This window comes from Balearica regulorum, chromosome 2 (assembly GCF_011004875.1).
Source record: "Balearica regulorum gibbericeps isolate bBalReg1 chromosome 2, bBalReg1.pri, whole genome shotgun sequence".
NCBI classification, from domain to species: Eukaryota; Metazoa; Chordata; class Aves; order Gruiformes; family Gruidae; genus Balearica; species Balearica regulorum.
In genome coordinates this window covers 109,989,744-110,008,009 of record NC_046185.1, presented here as the reverse complement: position 1 = coordinate 110,008,009, position 18,266 = coordinate 109,989,744, and the positions used below count along the sequence as shown (strand labels likewise).

Below are 18,266 nucleotides of genomic sequence, written 5' to 3'. Positions count from 1 at the left end.
CTTTAAAGCTACATGAGGAAAAACATACCTTAAAGTGCCTTGGAGGGACTTATGGAGGGAAGCGGCTGTATGTTCTTCAGTACTTTTGCCAGTCATGATTTTTATGGTATTTCTTCCCACTTACCAGCAGCATAAGGAATGCCCACCACTGTGTTAAGGTGCACACTTCTCCACTCACAGAGCAGAAATCAGGACTGGGAGTTCCCTTGGTGCAAATGACCAAGAACAAGGCAGTGCCCTGCCTTTGCTCATTAGGTTACAGTGCCTTGTCTTTGGAGGATCCCCTGCTGGGTTCCTCCTCTTTCACCATCTTTCATTCTGCAGCCAAGGAGACAGTCTGTCAAGGTGGAAGAAAAGCGCATTGTGCTTCACGAATCACTACATCAGCCAAATTGCCTGCGGGGGCCGTATATATGGGCATAAACTAAAGTAGTCCCAAGCTGCTCCATGGTACACCGGCATCCAACCTGCCCCCTGGATGGCTCAGGAACATCAGCACAGAGAATGACAATTCAGTGGTTTAATGGCATCGCTGCTTTGCATCTCTGCAGCCCTCTGATGTGCTTACACCTCTGGAGAGCCTCAAAATTAAGCTCTTCAGATGTAGTTGACAGAATCATATCACAGAATGGTTCTCTCAATATTTCTCTCTGTTCGCGGTAACCTCAAAACCTCCTCCTGTATATCACAGTACCCACCGGCAATGCTGAGGTTAAAGAGTTCTGTTAGTATTTTCACTGTATCTTCCTCCTTCCAAGATATCAATGTAAGCTTTTCTGTACTATTGCCCACACAAGTTTCTCAGGGCGCACTCAACTTTTAAATGATGACTTAACATCTTAAAAGTTTTAGGCTTTTCATTATCATTAGGAAAATCTATGAAGAAGGTGGCCACATTTTGAATTTTTTGGGACAACACAGCCTGGACTTGACTGAGAGAGAAGTAAGGTATTTATATGAGGAATAAATTAAACTATTACCAGGTAGTCCCATATATAATGGGACAGTATAATACTAACAAATTCTAATATATTCTCTAATGGTCCTGTTCTATTTCTCATTTATTTCAGTCTTGAATCCCTAAATGTCACTTGTCCTGTGGGAGACTATTACAGACCCTCATTGATATTAATGACATCTGCTTCACAGAGCCAGCAACCCCCCAACAGCATCAGACATTTAGTGCTTTAGAAGGGGAGGCTCTTCCATTATACTTTATCATAGACAACATTGAAATTCTGCCTCTCCTCATTCTGGAAACATGACCCCAGTTTCACAGCAGGGATGACTTTCTCATTGTGCTGTTTCTTGCCATTTAGATGCTACACAACTGATTTTGCAGAACCTTCCTCGTCCTTTTCAGGGCTTGTGCCAGTCTCACAATTTCATGGAGGGAAAAGAACTTTGCTCCTTGGGTGAAGCTGCACAAATGAATGATAAAAGTCCGTACTGGAAGCACCTTACAAAAAAAGACACTAAGAAAGAGCCGCCACATATTGGTACTACCTGGCCATTAAACCACAGGCAAAGCAGTTTCTGGCTGCCAGCAATGGTGTTGAATATCTGCACACAACATTTGAGCACCAACTTTGAAAGTGTGTGGGGTTTTTTGATTTTTTTTTTGTCTTTTTTTTTTTTCCCCTGCACTAAGTAGGTCATAATTTTTGTTCCCAAGTCACTGTGCAGAGAGAAAGAAAAAACACCTGGGGCACCCAGTGACATTATGGGGGATATGGTGAAGGTAAGATGACAGTGCTTACTTCTTCATTAAAGCAAAGCATCTGCCACTTTGTTAATACTCCAGTATGCCCTGCTCTCAGAGAACTGTGAAGGCGGCAATGATTAAAGCCAGTTCCGACTGGGGAAAATGCATGTTACAGTGACCTCAAAAGCGTAATTCAAAATTTATGCTGCTATACCCGCCAGCTGAGTTGTCCACACTCTAATCCAAGGAACCATCTGTGTAGACACAGGTAGAGCACATACAGTCTCAGGAGAGGTACCATAGACTTACCATCAGCACGAAAGGGAACAAAAGATGGTCTACTGTCAACCCCTCCTGTCTAAAAAAAAAATAATTTCAAGTGAAGCTTATGAACTAGGAGGTAAAAAGTTACTGAACCTAGTCCTTAGAGGAGCCGCTGTACTGACCCAATCAGCTGTAACAGCTCAAAGAAGCCACCACAGCCTGCTCAGGGCAGTTTTCCTGTAAATAGACAGCTGTGAACATAGGAGACTACAGTGGCTTCCTGCCAAAAATCTGCATTTTAATAACTTCGTAATTGCATATTTTTGCAATCTGTTGACTCTGACTTATTTTAAGAACATCCAAGGAGTAAAACAGTATCACCACCAGATTTTCTGGTACTTTAAATTTCATAATGAAGTTTGCAACAACTCAGTAATTACTGTGAATAATTCATAATAAGGGTTATAATGATGTGACACATTTTAGTGAATCTCTGAAATTTAGGATGTTTAAGCGATAAAAACAAAATAAAAATTAAATTCAATAGTAAATATTAGAAGAAAAATAATTAAATTCCATAATTAAAAAAACAGATCGCGAATCCAGTCTGGGTGGTGGTGTTGCTATCAAGCTCGTGTAATTTCGTTAGAAGTGATTTGTTTTAAAGATGAAGCATAATTTTAACAAAAATGGCTGTGATCCTGCAAATGCCAGCACCCATAGGCTAAGCCATGCACATGAGTAGTCTCACTGCACAATGGAACAACTTGAGTGCAACTATTTGCCAGACTCTGGCCCCAGTCACAGTTTGCACGACAAAACACTTGGAAAAAAAAAAAATCCATCTTAATAAAAATAATGTGAAATTAAATCCACTTTTACTTGGTTGCGTTTTTTAGATTAGCGCTATGAACAATATATTGGGTAAGGGATATGGAACAAGTTTCAAATGATGAAAGTCTCTTTGCTTAAAGAAATTGAGTCAAGCATTCCTTGGCTCGGTCTACCCTTATTATATTATATTATTCCAATATTCTGAAACTGTGATCCCTAAAGCAGGCTTCCAGGGACAGCCACAAGACACCTAACTGCAGTATTTCTTTCAGGTACTAATATGGTTTGGGATAGCTTGAAAATCTAGTTTCAGTTGAAATAATAGGGTTTTTACATCTTCACTCTCTACAGATAACACTGACTGACCAGAGTCAACCACTTGAACTCCAGTACTTAAACAGAACAATAACATAAGTTCAGTTTTGTATTTGCAATGCCTTTTTCCAATTTTAAGTCAAAATTTTAACAGAAAGGCTTGTTCCATTTTATGAGTGGAAGAATGAAAGCCCAATTCTCTTACCCCTTTTCCCAAGGAGGCAGCAGACTGAGATTAAAATCAAGTCTTTACCTTCCAAGAGAAGGAACCATCTCATAATAAAGCAGATAAATAGTTAAAAGCTAAAATGTATGTCTGCAAAGGTTGATCAGGCTGAATGGGCGGTGACTGATTGCTTTTCTTTCCCCTTCCTGAAAAGCAGCGACAAAAGTTCTTTGGGGGCAGGTGAATTCGCCAGCCCCAGTACACAGTTGGAGGGACAGTGAAAGACTGCCAGAGGTATGCTTTATGGTATAGCTGCGCATGTGTTCAGCCCAAGAGGCTTTCTGTCCCCAAGTTTCTATTCCCATTCCTTGCCATTAGAGGTTATTTCCTCAGTAAGGTGTATGTGTTTGCTAGCAAGAGAGGGAAAGTGCTGGGTGACAGATCCTGGTGGCAGATTTGCCACATATAATGATATACAAACGTGATTTTCATTATGCTTTGCAAAAGGAAACAGTGTTTTCACCTAATTCTGAAGAGTGTAAAAAAAATGCAAGGAGGGGTTGTTTTTGTTTTGTTTTGTTTTTTTAACCTAAAGATTTAGCAATGACCTTCTTGACAGCTTGTTGCAATTGTTTTTCTGTTCTCTCATTAATTTCTGAATTATTCTCTTCAATAGCCACTACATGTACCTTAGCCCTCCAGTTTGAAACAGTATCATTTAGCCCCAATGAAGCCTCTCATGTTCCAGTTTTTACCAACAATGAATGAAATATTGAGAGAAAAACTAGAGTTTCAAGTATTTAATACTGGTCGCTAAATACAAGAGAATAAATACAAGATCCTAGATGGATGGCAGCCATGGTAGATAAGATAGATTTGCGATGTGTGGGATGCAAACTCCCCCCACCTTCCTAATGCCCCAACTTTTCTAGTGGCAAGGGAAACGTAACAGTCTTCATCTCCTTGTCACCTCCAAGAAGCAAAATGAAGAGCTTTATTCACTAACAAATGTAAAGTAATAGACAGTGAAAGACCATTCTTGAAGGGTTCTCCATCACTCATCCTTTAAGAAACCTTCATTGCTATGGCAGCAACAGCAACACTTTCTAGCAGGGGCTTCCGGCAGCTGCTTCAAGGCTCAGTGATGCCATAGTAGGAAAGTAACATTTAATTTTACTTCTTTATTGGTGGGTGGGAGGAACAGGAATGTAACAAATGACCCCTGACATAAGGCATTTCATGGAGAATTGACCAGTTGGGATTAACGGCCCTTGGCTGCATTTGGGCGATAAAAATTTTTCAGCCAGCCATTAATTTTCAGGAAATGCTCTGTGCCTCAGTCATTATTACTTAAATAAAAACATATATTGTATATATGGTCAAATCAAATTATGGCTAGAATTTTGTCAAGCACAGATAAGGGTGTAAATTTACTGTGTTATTAAAGCTTTTCCTTTTACATTCAGATAACTGTGGTTTGGTAGTGGGAATGACTGTTACACATGCCCTAGGAAAATGCCCTTGCTTTGCCCTTGTGTAGAACAATCACAGGATTAGAAGCCAGGATAACTATTTTCCAAAAAAAAATTAAAAAAAAAAATCATCAATTACCTTCATTTTTCTGTCATAATCATGAAGAAAAGTAGCATACATATACACACATTCACTGTAATTACATCCAAAAATATGTATACTTATCACACAAAAATATATACAGTATATATTTATATGTTTATATACAATAAACACAGAGTGGTGTGGCATTTACAATGTATTTGGGCTGACTGTATTAATTATGCACGCTAAAGCTGTAAATGCATAGTGCAGATCATCCTAAAGAAAGGCTAATAAAACTTTCCTATCGCACTTATATTCCCTGGTTTTAGCTGCACACTGCAGGAGCACCAATTTATGAAAAGGAGTTTAACAAAATTTTATTGAAGCTGTGGCTTGCAAGCCTGAGTCTGTAAAGCCAGGTACTTCAGCTGCCATCAGTGAGACCATACAGTGATTTGAAAAAGAGAAAGACTATAACCAATAAAATTTTAGAAGCCTCTATAAATGACTTAAAATAGATTTTCTACACAAGTGCCTTGACTTGAAAATCTAACGGTAAGGTCTGGACCCATGATAGGTATACGGTTCAGTATAGTTAGTATTAATGTAAGCTTTTTACCACTAGAGATAGGGAATGTATAAGCTTACCAGAGATTACAAAGCATCTATGTAGAGCCAGGGATGATCCACAGATATCTGACTTTAAAATCTTGAACACTTTCTGTGTATACAGAAGTGATATTAGTTCATGTCTGGAGATGTTTAACCTTTACGAGATGCACTGTTTTTCTTCCACCCAGCCCAGAGCAACATGCCAGCTGAGGCAGACTGTGTCCTTAGGTGAGGCCCCACAGAGAACGCAGCAGAGCACGGACTGATTTTGAGATGACAAAGCTAAGAAAGGAATGGTGGAGCTTCATCTCAGCCCTGCAGCAGCCTGGTCTGCAGCAGTAATGGAGGACTAATGCCATGCCCTGTCTCTGAAGGGAGGCAGGGCTGGACATCGAGCTCCATGCTGCCTCTCAGCACCTGAGGCTGACAGGGCATCTGCAGCGTGTGCCAAGTCACCCCAACACCCCTGAGGGGTGATACCGGGTTTCACACTATTTTTAAAATTCCATTTGTAGAAAATTAAGGACATTCTAAATCTGCATCACCAACACCCATTTATTAAAGGGCAAATAGCAATGTTATTTATGTTTAAATGCACATTACTTCATTTCAATTCATGGGCATGCTGTCTCTAACCCTCTCTCTCTCCTCCCTGCATCAGTGCTGGACTCCCCAGCATCCTCACTGTGGTGCCCTTGAGGTGCTCTGACCAATCTCCTCCCTTTCAAACCCAACCTCTGGTCTTCTCCTCCTGGTCTTCTCCTGTATGGGCAGGCACACTTCCCCACCCAGTTACCACACTCAGCCCTCTCACTCCCTTCCCCACACCACAAAGTGCCTTCTCCCTTAGCAAAATAACAACCTGAGTTTTCCAAGCTGCTCAGCACCTGCAGTTTGTCAAGTGACAAAGGAGTTTGCCCAAAACACATGGAAATGGGCATGTTTTAGAAAGAGTTTCAGCTTTCCAAATCATTTGCCATTCCTAACATCTTCCACAATGGTCTGCCTCATGCCTTGTTAGCTCTACAGATAGCATGAAGACTTTAAAGCAGTGTGATATTAAATGCTCTTAAAAGATGACAAAACCAGGACAGGACTGAGTATAATGCGAGTTTTATAGTGATACACAATGAGTGAAATAATCACTTACTGCCCCCACACTTCATGGACACATTTGAAACAAAGGAATTAAGATTGCATGTCCTGATTCACCCTTGCCTTCTTCAGCCTCGTACTTAATGTAGTCACTGATATGCAAACATATTTTATTAAGTCTCGAGAGATTATTTTGGCTGGTACTAATGACTGAACCAAAAAAATCAGGTTTGATCAGGCTCTGACACTGAATAGCTGCATATTCAGCTCTAAATTTGCATTTCCTGGCAACTGCCCACTTACTGTGAACATGCACAGTTGGCAAAAAAGTGTTTTGTAAGGATACAACACTGGACAAAATTTAGTCTCAAATCTTAGCCCATGTCCACCCCAGGAATCCAATGTACTACGACTGAGAAAGTGGCTAAAATTTTCTTTCCTTTTTCATCCTTTGTACAGAAATGAAACTTTTTCTACACACTGTGCTAAACCATAAAAGAATCAGAAAGGAAATATTAATTTCTACCATAACAGTGCTGAGTAATTGTAGCAAATATTTTATGTTGTAATTTTTGTAATTGGTACAGTAAAAGTTGGTAAAAAATGCAAATACCTTAAAAGGCAGTGAAACCCTGTAATGAAGGTTAATAGTAATTATTATATTTAATTCACCGTATAGATGGAGCATAAGAGATCATATGGTGTGAAAGATACAATTGAAACAGTCTTATGCCCTGGAAAAATATAAAAACAATAGAGAAGCAAGATACTTTTATATGCCACAGATTGAAATTATTTTTTGAGTAGAGAAAAGGCAGGAAGAGACTAGTAGGTGATATTGCCATGTACCCTGTGTGCACAAACATACTCGAGAAACTATTAGGTAAGCAGAATCGTACTTTAGATGTACAGATACAGCTAATGGTCAAAAATGGTGATCACGAACCAGTATGTTTTACCAGCATTTCAAAGAAATGTATCAGCTGGCAGACAGAGAAAAAAGCAGTACTGTTAAAAAAATAAAATTATTTTTTTAAAAAAATAATTTTTAAAATTATTTTTTTAAAGAAAAGGAAAATGCTTTCCCTATCAGCATGGTTATGGGGAGATAACAGCAACAGCTGTAACCACTGGTTAATGCAAATCCACTTGCCTCTATTGCTACATACTCCTTGCTTTATTTTCATCTGTTCATGAATATATTAAATTCTTTTGGTAAGTCTTTTTGCAAGATTGAGAGCCTTTTGAGGCAGGGATTGTATATAAGCTACATGTTCATACACTGCTTCTTCAAGCCTTGGTTATAGCTTCTAGACATTGCAGCAATGACTGAAAAATGAAAATTCATCAGCTTAGAAATACAACCCATGAGATGTAAGATGGATAGATAATTAAGTATATAGTTTGATTTTAGAAGTATGAATCCAAGTACTTCCAAAAATGTTAGCAGTAATCTGTGCTAGACGTAAGCAAACTAAGGAGGGATTAAGAGGTGAAAGAAGTAGTCTTTATTTCCAAGACTTCTGGAGATTTTTATCTGTAATGGTTATTAAACATGGTTATCAGAGGGAACTTGTTAAGTATCTCTGAAAAATCAGGCCACTTAATGCAGGGCTTAATTTTGGGGTGTAAACATTTTCGTCACGGTAGCATGCAAACTGCATAGTTGGGGAAGAATACTTAATACCTTTTGCAATTTAAACCTGTTCTGTACTATTATTTTCCACATCAGCCCAAACCACTTCAACTTCCTCATGCACAAGAAAAATAACCTGTCAGACAATGAGAAGCAATTATCAGTTCCTGTGTAATGAATCCCTTATGCTTGTAATTAATGTATTTTAGCTTTAAAACAAAACATACCTGAAATTGATAAGTATTTCATGACACTCTTTTTTGTTCTACAAAAAAAAAAAAATCCACCAGGCAGCCAAAAAAGAGCTGTCAACATATCATCTGATAAGTTTCAAAGTTTTTTGGTCTAGGTTATAAAATAATTAAAGATGGTGGAGGAAAAGAATTTGCTCATAATGCTTTGAATAGTATGATGTTATCGGTTGGAGGCAATTAGCTGCTCATTAATACAATGAAGTATTTTTTCCTACATGTCAGTCCTCATATACATGGATTTTGCATTCATACATATAATATATGTATGTATTTCACAAAAAAACCCCAACACATTACAAAAGCACTGTTACCTGCATCATTTAGTCACTTTCAGCTAATGCTGACAATGAACGTGAGAATTATTTGCCACCTTTGTACTCATCCATTAAGATATAATTTTAAACACTTGCTCAGCAGCTATTTTTTCTCCTGCTTCCTGCCTCTCTGATACTGAGGGATTTTGAATCAGACCCTTGAATTCTAATTCTGCGAGTGGTTTTGCTTGTGGAATAATTCCGAACCTGACTCAGTACCATGTTTATTCCAGCAGCACTGAAAGGTTTCTGTCTGATGCACAGCTCAAGTTGTGGCGATGCTGAAGTCAGCTCTGATGTCTGAGAAGCTATGAAATCTCACAAGGTGAGAAACAGCATGAGCTTGCTTGATCTTGGTATTCAGGCCTTTTGTTTGCTCCTGACTGAACAGGCACTATGGGCGAGGACTTTGATTGGGAATGAGAAATTTCAGGCCAAAACCCTACAGTGAGATGCGGTCTCCAGAAAGGTTAACATGTTCTTCAGAACAGCAAAGATAGATAGCTGCTCGTGAGTAGCACTGTGATCCACTTTGGGGCATACAAAAAAAAAATTTGCTCATTCTGCTTTCTTATGCCTTTCGTCACTCTTTATGTAGGAAAGTAAATAGTTGATGCTGGCCCGGCACCTGGCCAGTCCTTGCCCTGTTCATAAATCAGAATAAAGCAAACATCACTTTCTCCACTGTGTAATCAGGACACAAGTTCCCAGTTGATGGTGTTTTCAGATGTCAGGTTTCCATATTTATCTTGTCTTTTGGAAATCAATCCTATACAATGTGAACGTGGAGAAGTGGAAATGAAGAAGAGACAAATTTGCACAGTATCACTCCTCAAGTTTACTTATCTTGTAAATCCATAAGGTACCTCTCATAGTCATGTAATGAGCATGTTATAAATAAAAGAAGAGAAAGAAATCATGCCTGCAAAGGAAAATCAACAACAGATCTAACCCTTTCACCCTACTAAATGATAGAAAAATGCATGGAAAAGAGATAATCCCTCTTAAATAATTTAATGCAATAGATTTATGCCAGTATAACACATTGGGTATGCTTCCAGTATTAAAGGGAAAAAAAAGTTTTCCTTAAGACTCATGCTATACTGGAAAAAAAACAACAAAAAAAGCCATTTATAGTGGAACAAAAGCTTTCTCAGATGGAATCAGACTTCTATAAATAGAGTGTATTTACAGAACTGTATAAATAAAGCCATTATATTAGGCCAGTATTAACTCAGCTGCAACTTATGCTGTAATTGACATATAATTGATAGAGCAATCTATTTTCAAAGCTGGTTTGCATCAGTCATGACAGACTATTTACTTCCAAATGCTGAGACTCATGGTTCCTTTTAAGTGGCTCAAGGAAGATTTGGAGATAAGCACAGTAAGGGCATCAGGACTTCAACTAGTGTCAACAAACAAAGATGAATATATTTATATTTTAAAACTTTGATAAACTCTTTTATACTACTTTAGCTCTTATTTGCATTACCTGCTGTCACCCCACAAACAAGCATAATGCAACGCACTTGAATCATGAAACTTCCTCTAATAGTCCCAAGAGTAAGTATTCATAAAATTTTCTTTAGACATCTAATTTGATGTCTGTATAACTCCAGAATTGCACATAATAACCCTACCATTGCCTTCTACCACAAAGCAACTGAGTTGCCTGACTTTGAGCCTCTAAATCATACCTTAAACTAGAAGCGTAAAGTGATTCAAAATAGGTGGTGGAGATGCTCCTAAAAGAGGTTTCTGGAGGATACTTCTAAGCCACTTCTGATTCACTGTTCCTGATCTTCCTGGAGATTGTAGACCATGAGCCTATGGAAGCAGAAAGCCCAACAGCAGTGACGCAGAGAGGTGTAAATAATTGTAGTGTCCACCTTGAAAGTAGTTCTTTTCATATCCTGGATGCATTGAGTACTATCAGGCCTTTTAAACAGGCCTGAAACCTGTATTCCCCAGAAGGAGAGGCCAGGAGCGAAGAAGGGGTTATTTTCTTCTCTATTGCAGTTTATTCTTTTCGGGTTCAAGAGAATTTAGTTTGGTGTTATCTACAGAGGCAACTTTCTAGGGGAAGCAAACCACTAAATAGCTTTTGGTAACAAATGCCAGCTGATATTCATTTTTGCCACCTCACCTGCAGCTGCTGTGGAGCAGAAAAAAAATCAGGAGTGCACCAAAACACAAGCAAAGTTTAAATAAGACTGGTGTGAATCATGACTGTAATAACCAGCTCACCTGAGGCATGTCTCCTATGTGTAGACAGGAGCTCAATCAAAGCAGTCTGGTATAAATGGTGTGATTTTATAGGGAATGACTTAAGCTAACTCAACCTAGTATGTGAACATTTTGTGTTGATCAAAACTTGAAAAATCAACACAAAATTAAAATTTAACTGGTCAGGCAGTGGCAGACCCTGACATTTAGATCTGAGCTCCACAGGCAGACCTCTCTTTTCAGATACAGGCATGTCTCCAAATCAGACTGCTCATTTCGCCTGCTTGGCACAGCAGGTCTTCACATTGATTGTCCCTTTCCTTTGGGCAAAAAAAATTAACCAGGTTAGCTCAGCTCAACGATCAAAACCCTTAAAGCTAACCTGACCTGAAGTAAATCAGGGAGCATACAGGTACCCTGCTCTGACAGCAGACTAATAGAATAGCAAGTCCGGTGGCAGGGGATGAGGTAGTGATGCACCTCTTCTATCAGGCTGCATCAGGACCACACAGGGGCCACAGCCTCAGGGGAAGATGCGAGGATTTACATTAAAGGCCTCCCATGCTAATCCATTACAATGGGACAACCCCAAGACTTCTCCCTTATTTGCATTTTATGCCTTTGTAAAACAGACCATGCTTAATCCCCATACACACACTCCAGTCAATTTAAGTGCTTAAAGCACGTGCGTAACCTTTAGTGAAAACCTTTTCTTTTTCAGCAAAGCACAGAAGTCCATAAGCAAGCAGCTCTAACTCAAATCAGTAGGCTGCTCTATATACTTATGATAGATAAGCGCACAATAGATAGGCCCTGAGTTACATACGTGAATCTCTTAACTACTATGTATGGTACTGAGTACAGATGATTTTAGACAATAAAGCTCAAAAGAGAAAAGTAGTCCTTGTTGACAAAATGACTAGTATATTTCCTACAATAAAGAGGTCTTTCAAAACTCCTCTGGTTCACATCAGTCTGTCCTAGCTGCTTTACTTTCCATCTGCTTTTCTCTCCTGCACTCACCAACAGCTGACTGAGCATTGGCTCTGCTTAGGTTAATGAGCTCCATTGTTAGCCATCTTCTCACTTTCTGTGCAGGACTGAGCTACATCTTGGGGAGAACTGTACTGATACAAATAAAGTGAACAAAAACTGAACAGCTTTCCTTTGTTTGTAAAAGCTTACATAGGATGCTACAACAGATATTAAATTAAAACCTAAAATAAATACATGTAAGGTGTTCCTAGCATAGTAAATGTGACATTACCCTCCATGTAACCCAAGGATCCAAAAGAGAAGAAAAAACCCCAAATAAAAAAAAGGTGATAGTGCAAGTAACTTCATTTGTACCAAGGCACAGTGACCATTTTGCTCTAAGAACCTAAAGCAACATTTGTACCTTTTCTACTAGGTGATCAACAGGCAATAATTATTTGTTGATTAGCTGCTCAGATCACTGTAAGTTGGTGAGGGCTTCAGAAATGGTTGGTGAGTAGACAAAGAAATATTTCTCCCAAGAAATCAATTCGGCTGCTTCAGGAAAACATGATTAATGTTTTCCTGGGATGCTGCCTGCACCAGAAGGGCAGCTATGTCTTTAGACATTATTAATATAGAGTGCACTCCTGCTATAAAACTCTCTCAAGTAAAGCCACCTATGACAGAATTACCGACCTGTCAAACCTCACCAGTTTGCCTTGTAACACGAAGACCATCCAAACCACACGAGTGCTTACCAAAGCTGCTATTTCTCATTCCTCCTACCTTGCAAGGCCACGTGCCCACCACTAGACATGAGGAGGCAGACAGGGATTTTCTCCCTTCTGCATAGGTGCATAAACGTGTGGAAACTTGCAGAACAATGAAATGGACCAGAGTCAAGTAGATGGTGAACACACTTTTACATTAAACACTTAAGCTGCTCCAGGCTGGGGGAGATGCTTCAGTTTTCCTCTTCAGGGTGAGAAATACAGATCACTGCTTTTCCATACAAATTTACTGCTTTGGAAATTGGTTGTTGAATAGTTTTCTCAGTTTTTTTGAATATTACAACAAGTCTCTCATTGAAAGTCTACCTGACAGCATGACAACAGCACATGTTTATACTTAGCCACCAAGACATATATGTACACTATACCTTGAGATGTTTACAGCTGAATGTGCATTGTATGTATGGATATAGCCACTTATATAATGTAAGCGATCCTAGAACACAGCATTGTGCAAGTGCTTTTTGTTGTTAAACACCCCTCACTCAAAAGAGACCACAGAGCTTTTAACTTTTTGCCCATGAGCAGATACTGCAGATGCATATGGAAAAGTTTCTTATTTCTACAAAATAAGACAATATATTCTCAAGATGCCAACTTAGCAATAAAGCACCAGTAACCATAAAGTATTTGGCAACTTTTCTGCAGTTTGCTGTACTTCTTTATCCAAGATATTTTTATGTGTGTGCAAATGAGCACATATATTATCCAACTTGTCATTAGCTTATCTAAAACTTGACATGAAATATAAATTGTTAATGATGTGCAAATAGCATTGCAAGTACTAAGAACTGTCAAAAGTATATAGCAGGGCCAAAAGTCAGCACAAAAAGGTAAATGGGGAAACTTTCAGTGGCATCTTCTTTCCATCTGTAAAAGAATTAGTTCACTTTAATACCAGTCAAGCAATCTTTATGTTACACTGAACAGGTGAAAGAGTAGCAAAATCCTTATTTCACATGCAACAGTACTGACAGGGAAATAACTAAGATTCCTTGAATGAAACCTGGAATAGTTAGTCCTAGTCCCTCCTCCATGACAGAAATCTTCAGATTCCCATGTCCTTGAGCACTACTGTAGACAACTGATCGCCACGCAGGATATTGTGCTCTAGTGCCATCCTTGATTTTACAGTGCACTTGCCATTGGATACACTGGTTCATGTAAACAACGGGGAGGTTTTTTTAGTTAACTGCATGAGGAAGGGTCTCAATCATAAGCACCATTAAATATTTACATGCTGAGATTTGAAGAACAGCTGTTATAAGCCTAGAGTTTGACAAGGATTACACCTCTAATGAGAGAGTAAGAAAACTGCGCTCTGTAATGCAAAGGTATATCCCAGGGAAGGAGGGAGGGTGGGAAGGATACTGCCTACCTTCTTTCTTGTAACCCGTTCAGATGCCGCAACTTCTGAGATAAACAGGAAGATGTTGGTTTCCACTTTGTGTCGTGACGTGTAAGTGGGAAAGTGTAGTTCTTTCCATCTGAAGAAGGGAAGGGACATTGAATGTCTTCCCACATCAGATGCATGTGGATATACAAGTCAGCATGGCTACTCTTGAGATGTTGCAGTTTAAACACCACCTCTTGCTCAATAGTGTATAAAATCAACATTGAGCTCATCCTGGCTTCTAGTAGTTACAACATAAAACCAGAAGGTACCCTACTGAGGCTAATTGAGTCATTTATGATTTATACCAGTTCAAAGCAAAGCAAAATACAGTACCCTCTGTAGCCCACAGCTCATGAACTCCTTTTAAATATGTGCAACTGTGAAAGTTTATCCAACCTCCTTATCTGAGGAAATATTTACTTCGTAAACAGCACGTTTCAAAGTCACATTTCACATCCAACACATGTTTAGACTGAAGCACATTGCATTAGCAACTTTTGGCACACCAGTCTCATTCTACACGCAGCATCGGTTCTCTGGCTAGCATAGCTGCCCTACTTCCTTTACAGTTTCAGGCTTTGCATCAATTTTATATCTCAGTGCTCTCTGACTGGGGTTTAACATACTCTAGAAGCTCATGCAGAACATCAGCCACTTCCAACCTAGAAAGACATACATATTTTACATGAACAGTTTTTATTCAGTTTGCAGGAACACTAGTTTGTAAAGTACACTGACAATTCAGCGTTACTACTACATGTTGTCTCCTAAGCTACTGAAAAAATTTTTCATTGATACTTTTTGAAAAAAACCCCAAACCAACAACAAAACAAAAACCCCACAAACTCTTTTACTTGTACATGGATTCATGCAGTGCTCTGGTAGTCAGAGAAACACACAAGTGAGAACATAAAGAATGGGGGTGGAACAGCCAAACTAGGTGGCCTAAGGCCATGATGACAAAATGTAGAAAGCAAAAATAGTAACAGAAATAGAAACTTTCTAGTACTAAGTTTGATGTCCTGCATGTTAAATGAATTCAAAACCAAATTTCTGTATTAAGGGAAAACAAGTCACAAGAAATTTGTCCAAAATGCTGTATTTGGAAGACATGCTGATTCAGCAAGTTAGAATCTATCAAACTATAGCTACACATGAAATCTATTAACCTCCAGATTCTAAACTTTCTTTTCATATTTGCTGCCATTCATATGCAGAAACACAGAGTCCGCTGTTTCTACTGCCTCTATGGAAATGGACTGCTCAAGAAATTAGATTTAGTTAAGAGACAGATTTAGGGCACAACATTTAACTTTTATTTAAAACTAGAAATGCAGATCTTGAAGCCTTAAGGATATAGATTTGTCCAGCAGGCATTTAAGAAAGGAGAACTTCCAAGGTATCTTGTAATGAACAAAGAGAATTATGTTTGAGAAAACAATGTGTTGAGGCAAGTTTGCTGACGACACCAAACTGTGTGGTGAAGTCAACGCGCTGGAAGGAAGGGATGCTGTCCAGAAGGCAGGCAGGGTTGAGAGGTGGGCCCATGCGAACTGCACGAAGTTCAACAAGGCCAAGTACAAGGTCCTGCACATGGGTCGGGGCAATCCCAAGCACAACTACAGACTGGGCAGAGAATGGGTTGAGAGCATCCCTGAGGAGAAGGACTTGGGCGAGTTGGCTGATGAAAAGCTCAACATGAGCTGGCAATGTGCACCTGCAGTCCAGAAAGCCAACTGTGTCCTGGGCTGCATCAAAAGAGGTGTGACCAGCAGGTTGAGGGAGGTGATCCTGCCCCTCTACTACGCTCTCGTGAGACCCCACCTGAAGTACTGCGTCCAGCTCTGGGGGCCCCAGTACTGGAGAGACATGGAGCTGTTGGAGCGAGTCCAGAGGAGGGCCATGAAGCTGCTCAGAGGGCTGGAGCACCTCTCCTGTGAGGACAGGCTGAGAGAGTTGGGATTATTCAGCCTGGAGAAGAGAAGGCTCGGGGGAGACCTAATTGCAGCCTTCCAGTACCTGAAGGGGCCTACAGGAAATTTGGAGAGGGGCTGTTTATGAGGGAGTGTAGTGACAGGACAAGGGGTAATGGGTTTAAACTAAAAGAGGGTAGATTTAGATTAGATATTAGGAAGAACTTCTTTACTGTGAGGGTGGTGAGGCACTGAACAAGTTGCCCAGGTTGTGGATGCCCCCTCCCTGGAAGTGTTTAAGGCCAGGCTGGATGAGGCTTTGGGCAACCTGGTCTAGTAGAGGGCGTCCCTGTCCATAGCAAAGAGGCTGGAACTAGATGATCTTTGAGGTCGCTTCCAACCCAAACCATTCTATGAATACAATGACATCTATTAATCCTGACTAGAAATCATGATCATCCTATCACCTAAGTAAAGTAAGGATTCTTCTCCCTTCTGTAAACTTCAGAAAGCCAAAACCATAACTATTGCACTTGCTGAAAAATCAGTGGAAAAGCAAGTGACTAACACTAAAATTTCCAAGGCTCCTGAAGACCTTAAGGATGTGCCAAGGCATGGAATCAACAGGACTCACTTACTTTTCTGTCATGCCTTTAAAAATCTCTCCAAAATACTCCAGTTAATAGAAGTGGTCTTTCCAAAACATGATTGAGACTAGGCTGCTCTTAGGAGGAAGAGGAGCTGACACTATCAGAACTATTGGTAGTTCGGAAAGAGAGAGGCTTGTTTAATATCCAGGATATGATGCCTTACATCAGCTTTTACATTTTGAATAATAAAGTTGCTAGAGAGACTGAGTTTCAGGGCAGGGGAACAAATTACTTCCTTTACTTCAAACTAACTTTGAGGATCATTCCTCACCTCCCTAAGGAGGTGGAGCAGGGCACCAAATGATGTTCATTATTTTCCAGCGAAGCTGAAAGTGAGGAAGGTGCTAACAATCAGATTACCGAGTTAATTCTTAATTCCTTGTTCTAGTGCTCATTCTTTTTATGCCCTAGATTAAAACAAAGAAAAGAAACTACCAAACATAGATGAAAAATTACAACAAAGAGCAACAACACATAGTAAAGAAGAAAAGGGAGTTAAAAGAAGTTGGGAAAAACAAGGACCACTCCCTTCCACACTTTTCATGTAAATTATATAATTATTTTTTCAACATTTATCACAGATTTCAGGGTGTACAAGTCGTCTGAATTCAGATATGGATTTCACAAAGATTGACAGCTTTACTAACTATTCAAAGCAACAAACCACAAAACACAGCGCTGATTTTGGAACAGAGGGGAGTCCAAGCAGGGCTGCTATTAAGCTTGGGCAATTAATTTGCCTTCTGTTCTTTAAAAAAAAATAAATTTAAAAAAAATTAAAAAAAATAATCAGAGGAATAAAGTCCCCATTATCTTGTTGGGTATTTTTTTTGCTTTTGCAAAAGTGACCTTTAAAATTTATAATAAAGGCTCTTGATTAAATGTTCTGATTTATAGCCAGTAAAAACATAGAAAAGCAAGTGCTGTATCTTTGCTAGCATGAAAATGCCACAACTGCACTCATTTTTCAGTTTTCGGAGTTGCACCAATTGTTAATAAAACACTTTAGAAAACAAGTCAATTGCATTAAGAAAACATTAAGGAAGTGTTTATCAGCACAGTAATAGTCATCTTTAGAGATCAGAGGTGTGAGATGCCTATCATTCCCCACACAGCCAATTTCAAATTCTGCAGAGGACACGAGGATAAAGCATTTTGACCTTGTATGTTGGAGAGGAAAAAATCTCTAAATGAAGTATGGACTTACAAACGTGTACATTTGCACCCACAATGAAAATCCTCTGAAAACATACAGAAATAAGAATGATGGCAATTCATAACATACTTCTGAAAAATATTTAACTCAGGAGAGGAAATGGGGGTGAGATTCATCTGAGGAAATGCAAACACCTACAAAGCCCTAAGGCTGTAGCTATATAGGGGGTGTGACTCATTTTAAGGTAAACTTCTGAAGTAAATCAAATGAACAGTACTCTCAAACTGCCCACTCATCTACTGAGCATAAAAGCAGCAACTGTGAATAGCTAGCTGCAGACCTCTAACATTTGGCAAGATGAATCACAGCATAGGTATCTACATTTTCCTAACAGCACTACT

The 18,266-nt window shown here is 39.3% G+C and overlaps 1 protein-coding gene across 7 annotated transcripts in view; it reads right to left on the bottom strand.

Moving 5' to 3' along the window:
- Positions 1-18,266, bottom strand: part of TPK1 (thiamin pyrophosphokinase 1) — a 314,203-nt gene that overhangs the window by 17,413 nt on the left and 278,524 nt on the right. The window contains exon 8 of one of the 7 annotated variants that reach the window (XM_075745297.1): positions 5,490-5,562. The exons of the other annotated variants lie outside the window; for them this stretch is intronic. Coding sequence (XP_075601412.1) covers positions 5,507-5,562 — 56 coding nt within the window. The 3' untranslated portion in view covers positions 5,490-5,506. The remainder of the gene's footprint in view (positions 1-5,489; positions 5,563-18,266) is intronic. 7 annotated transcript variants of the gene reach the window in all.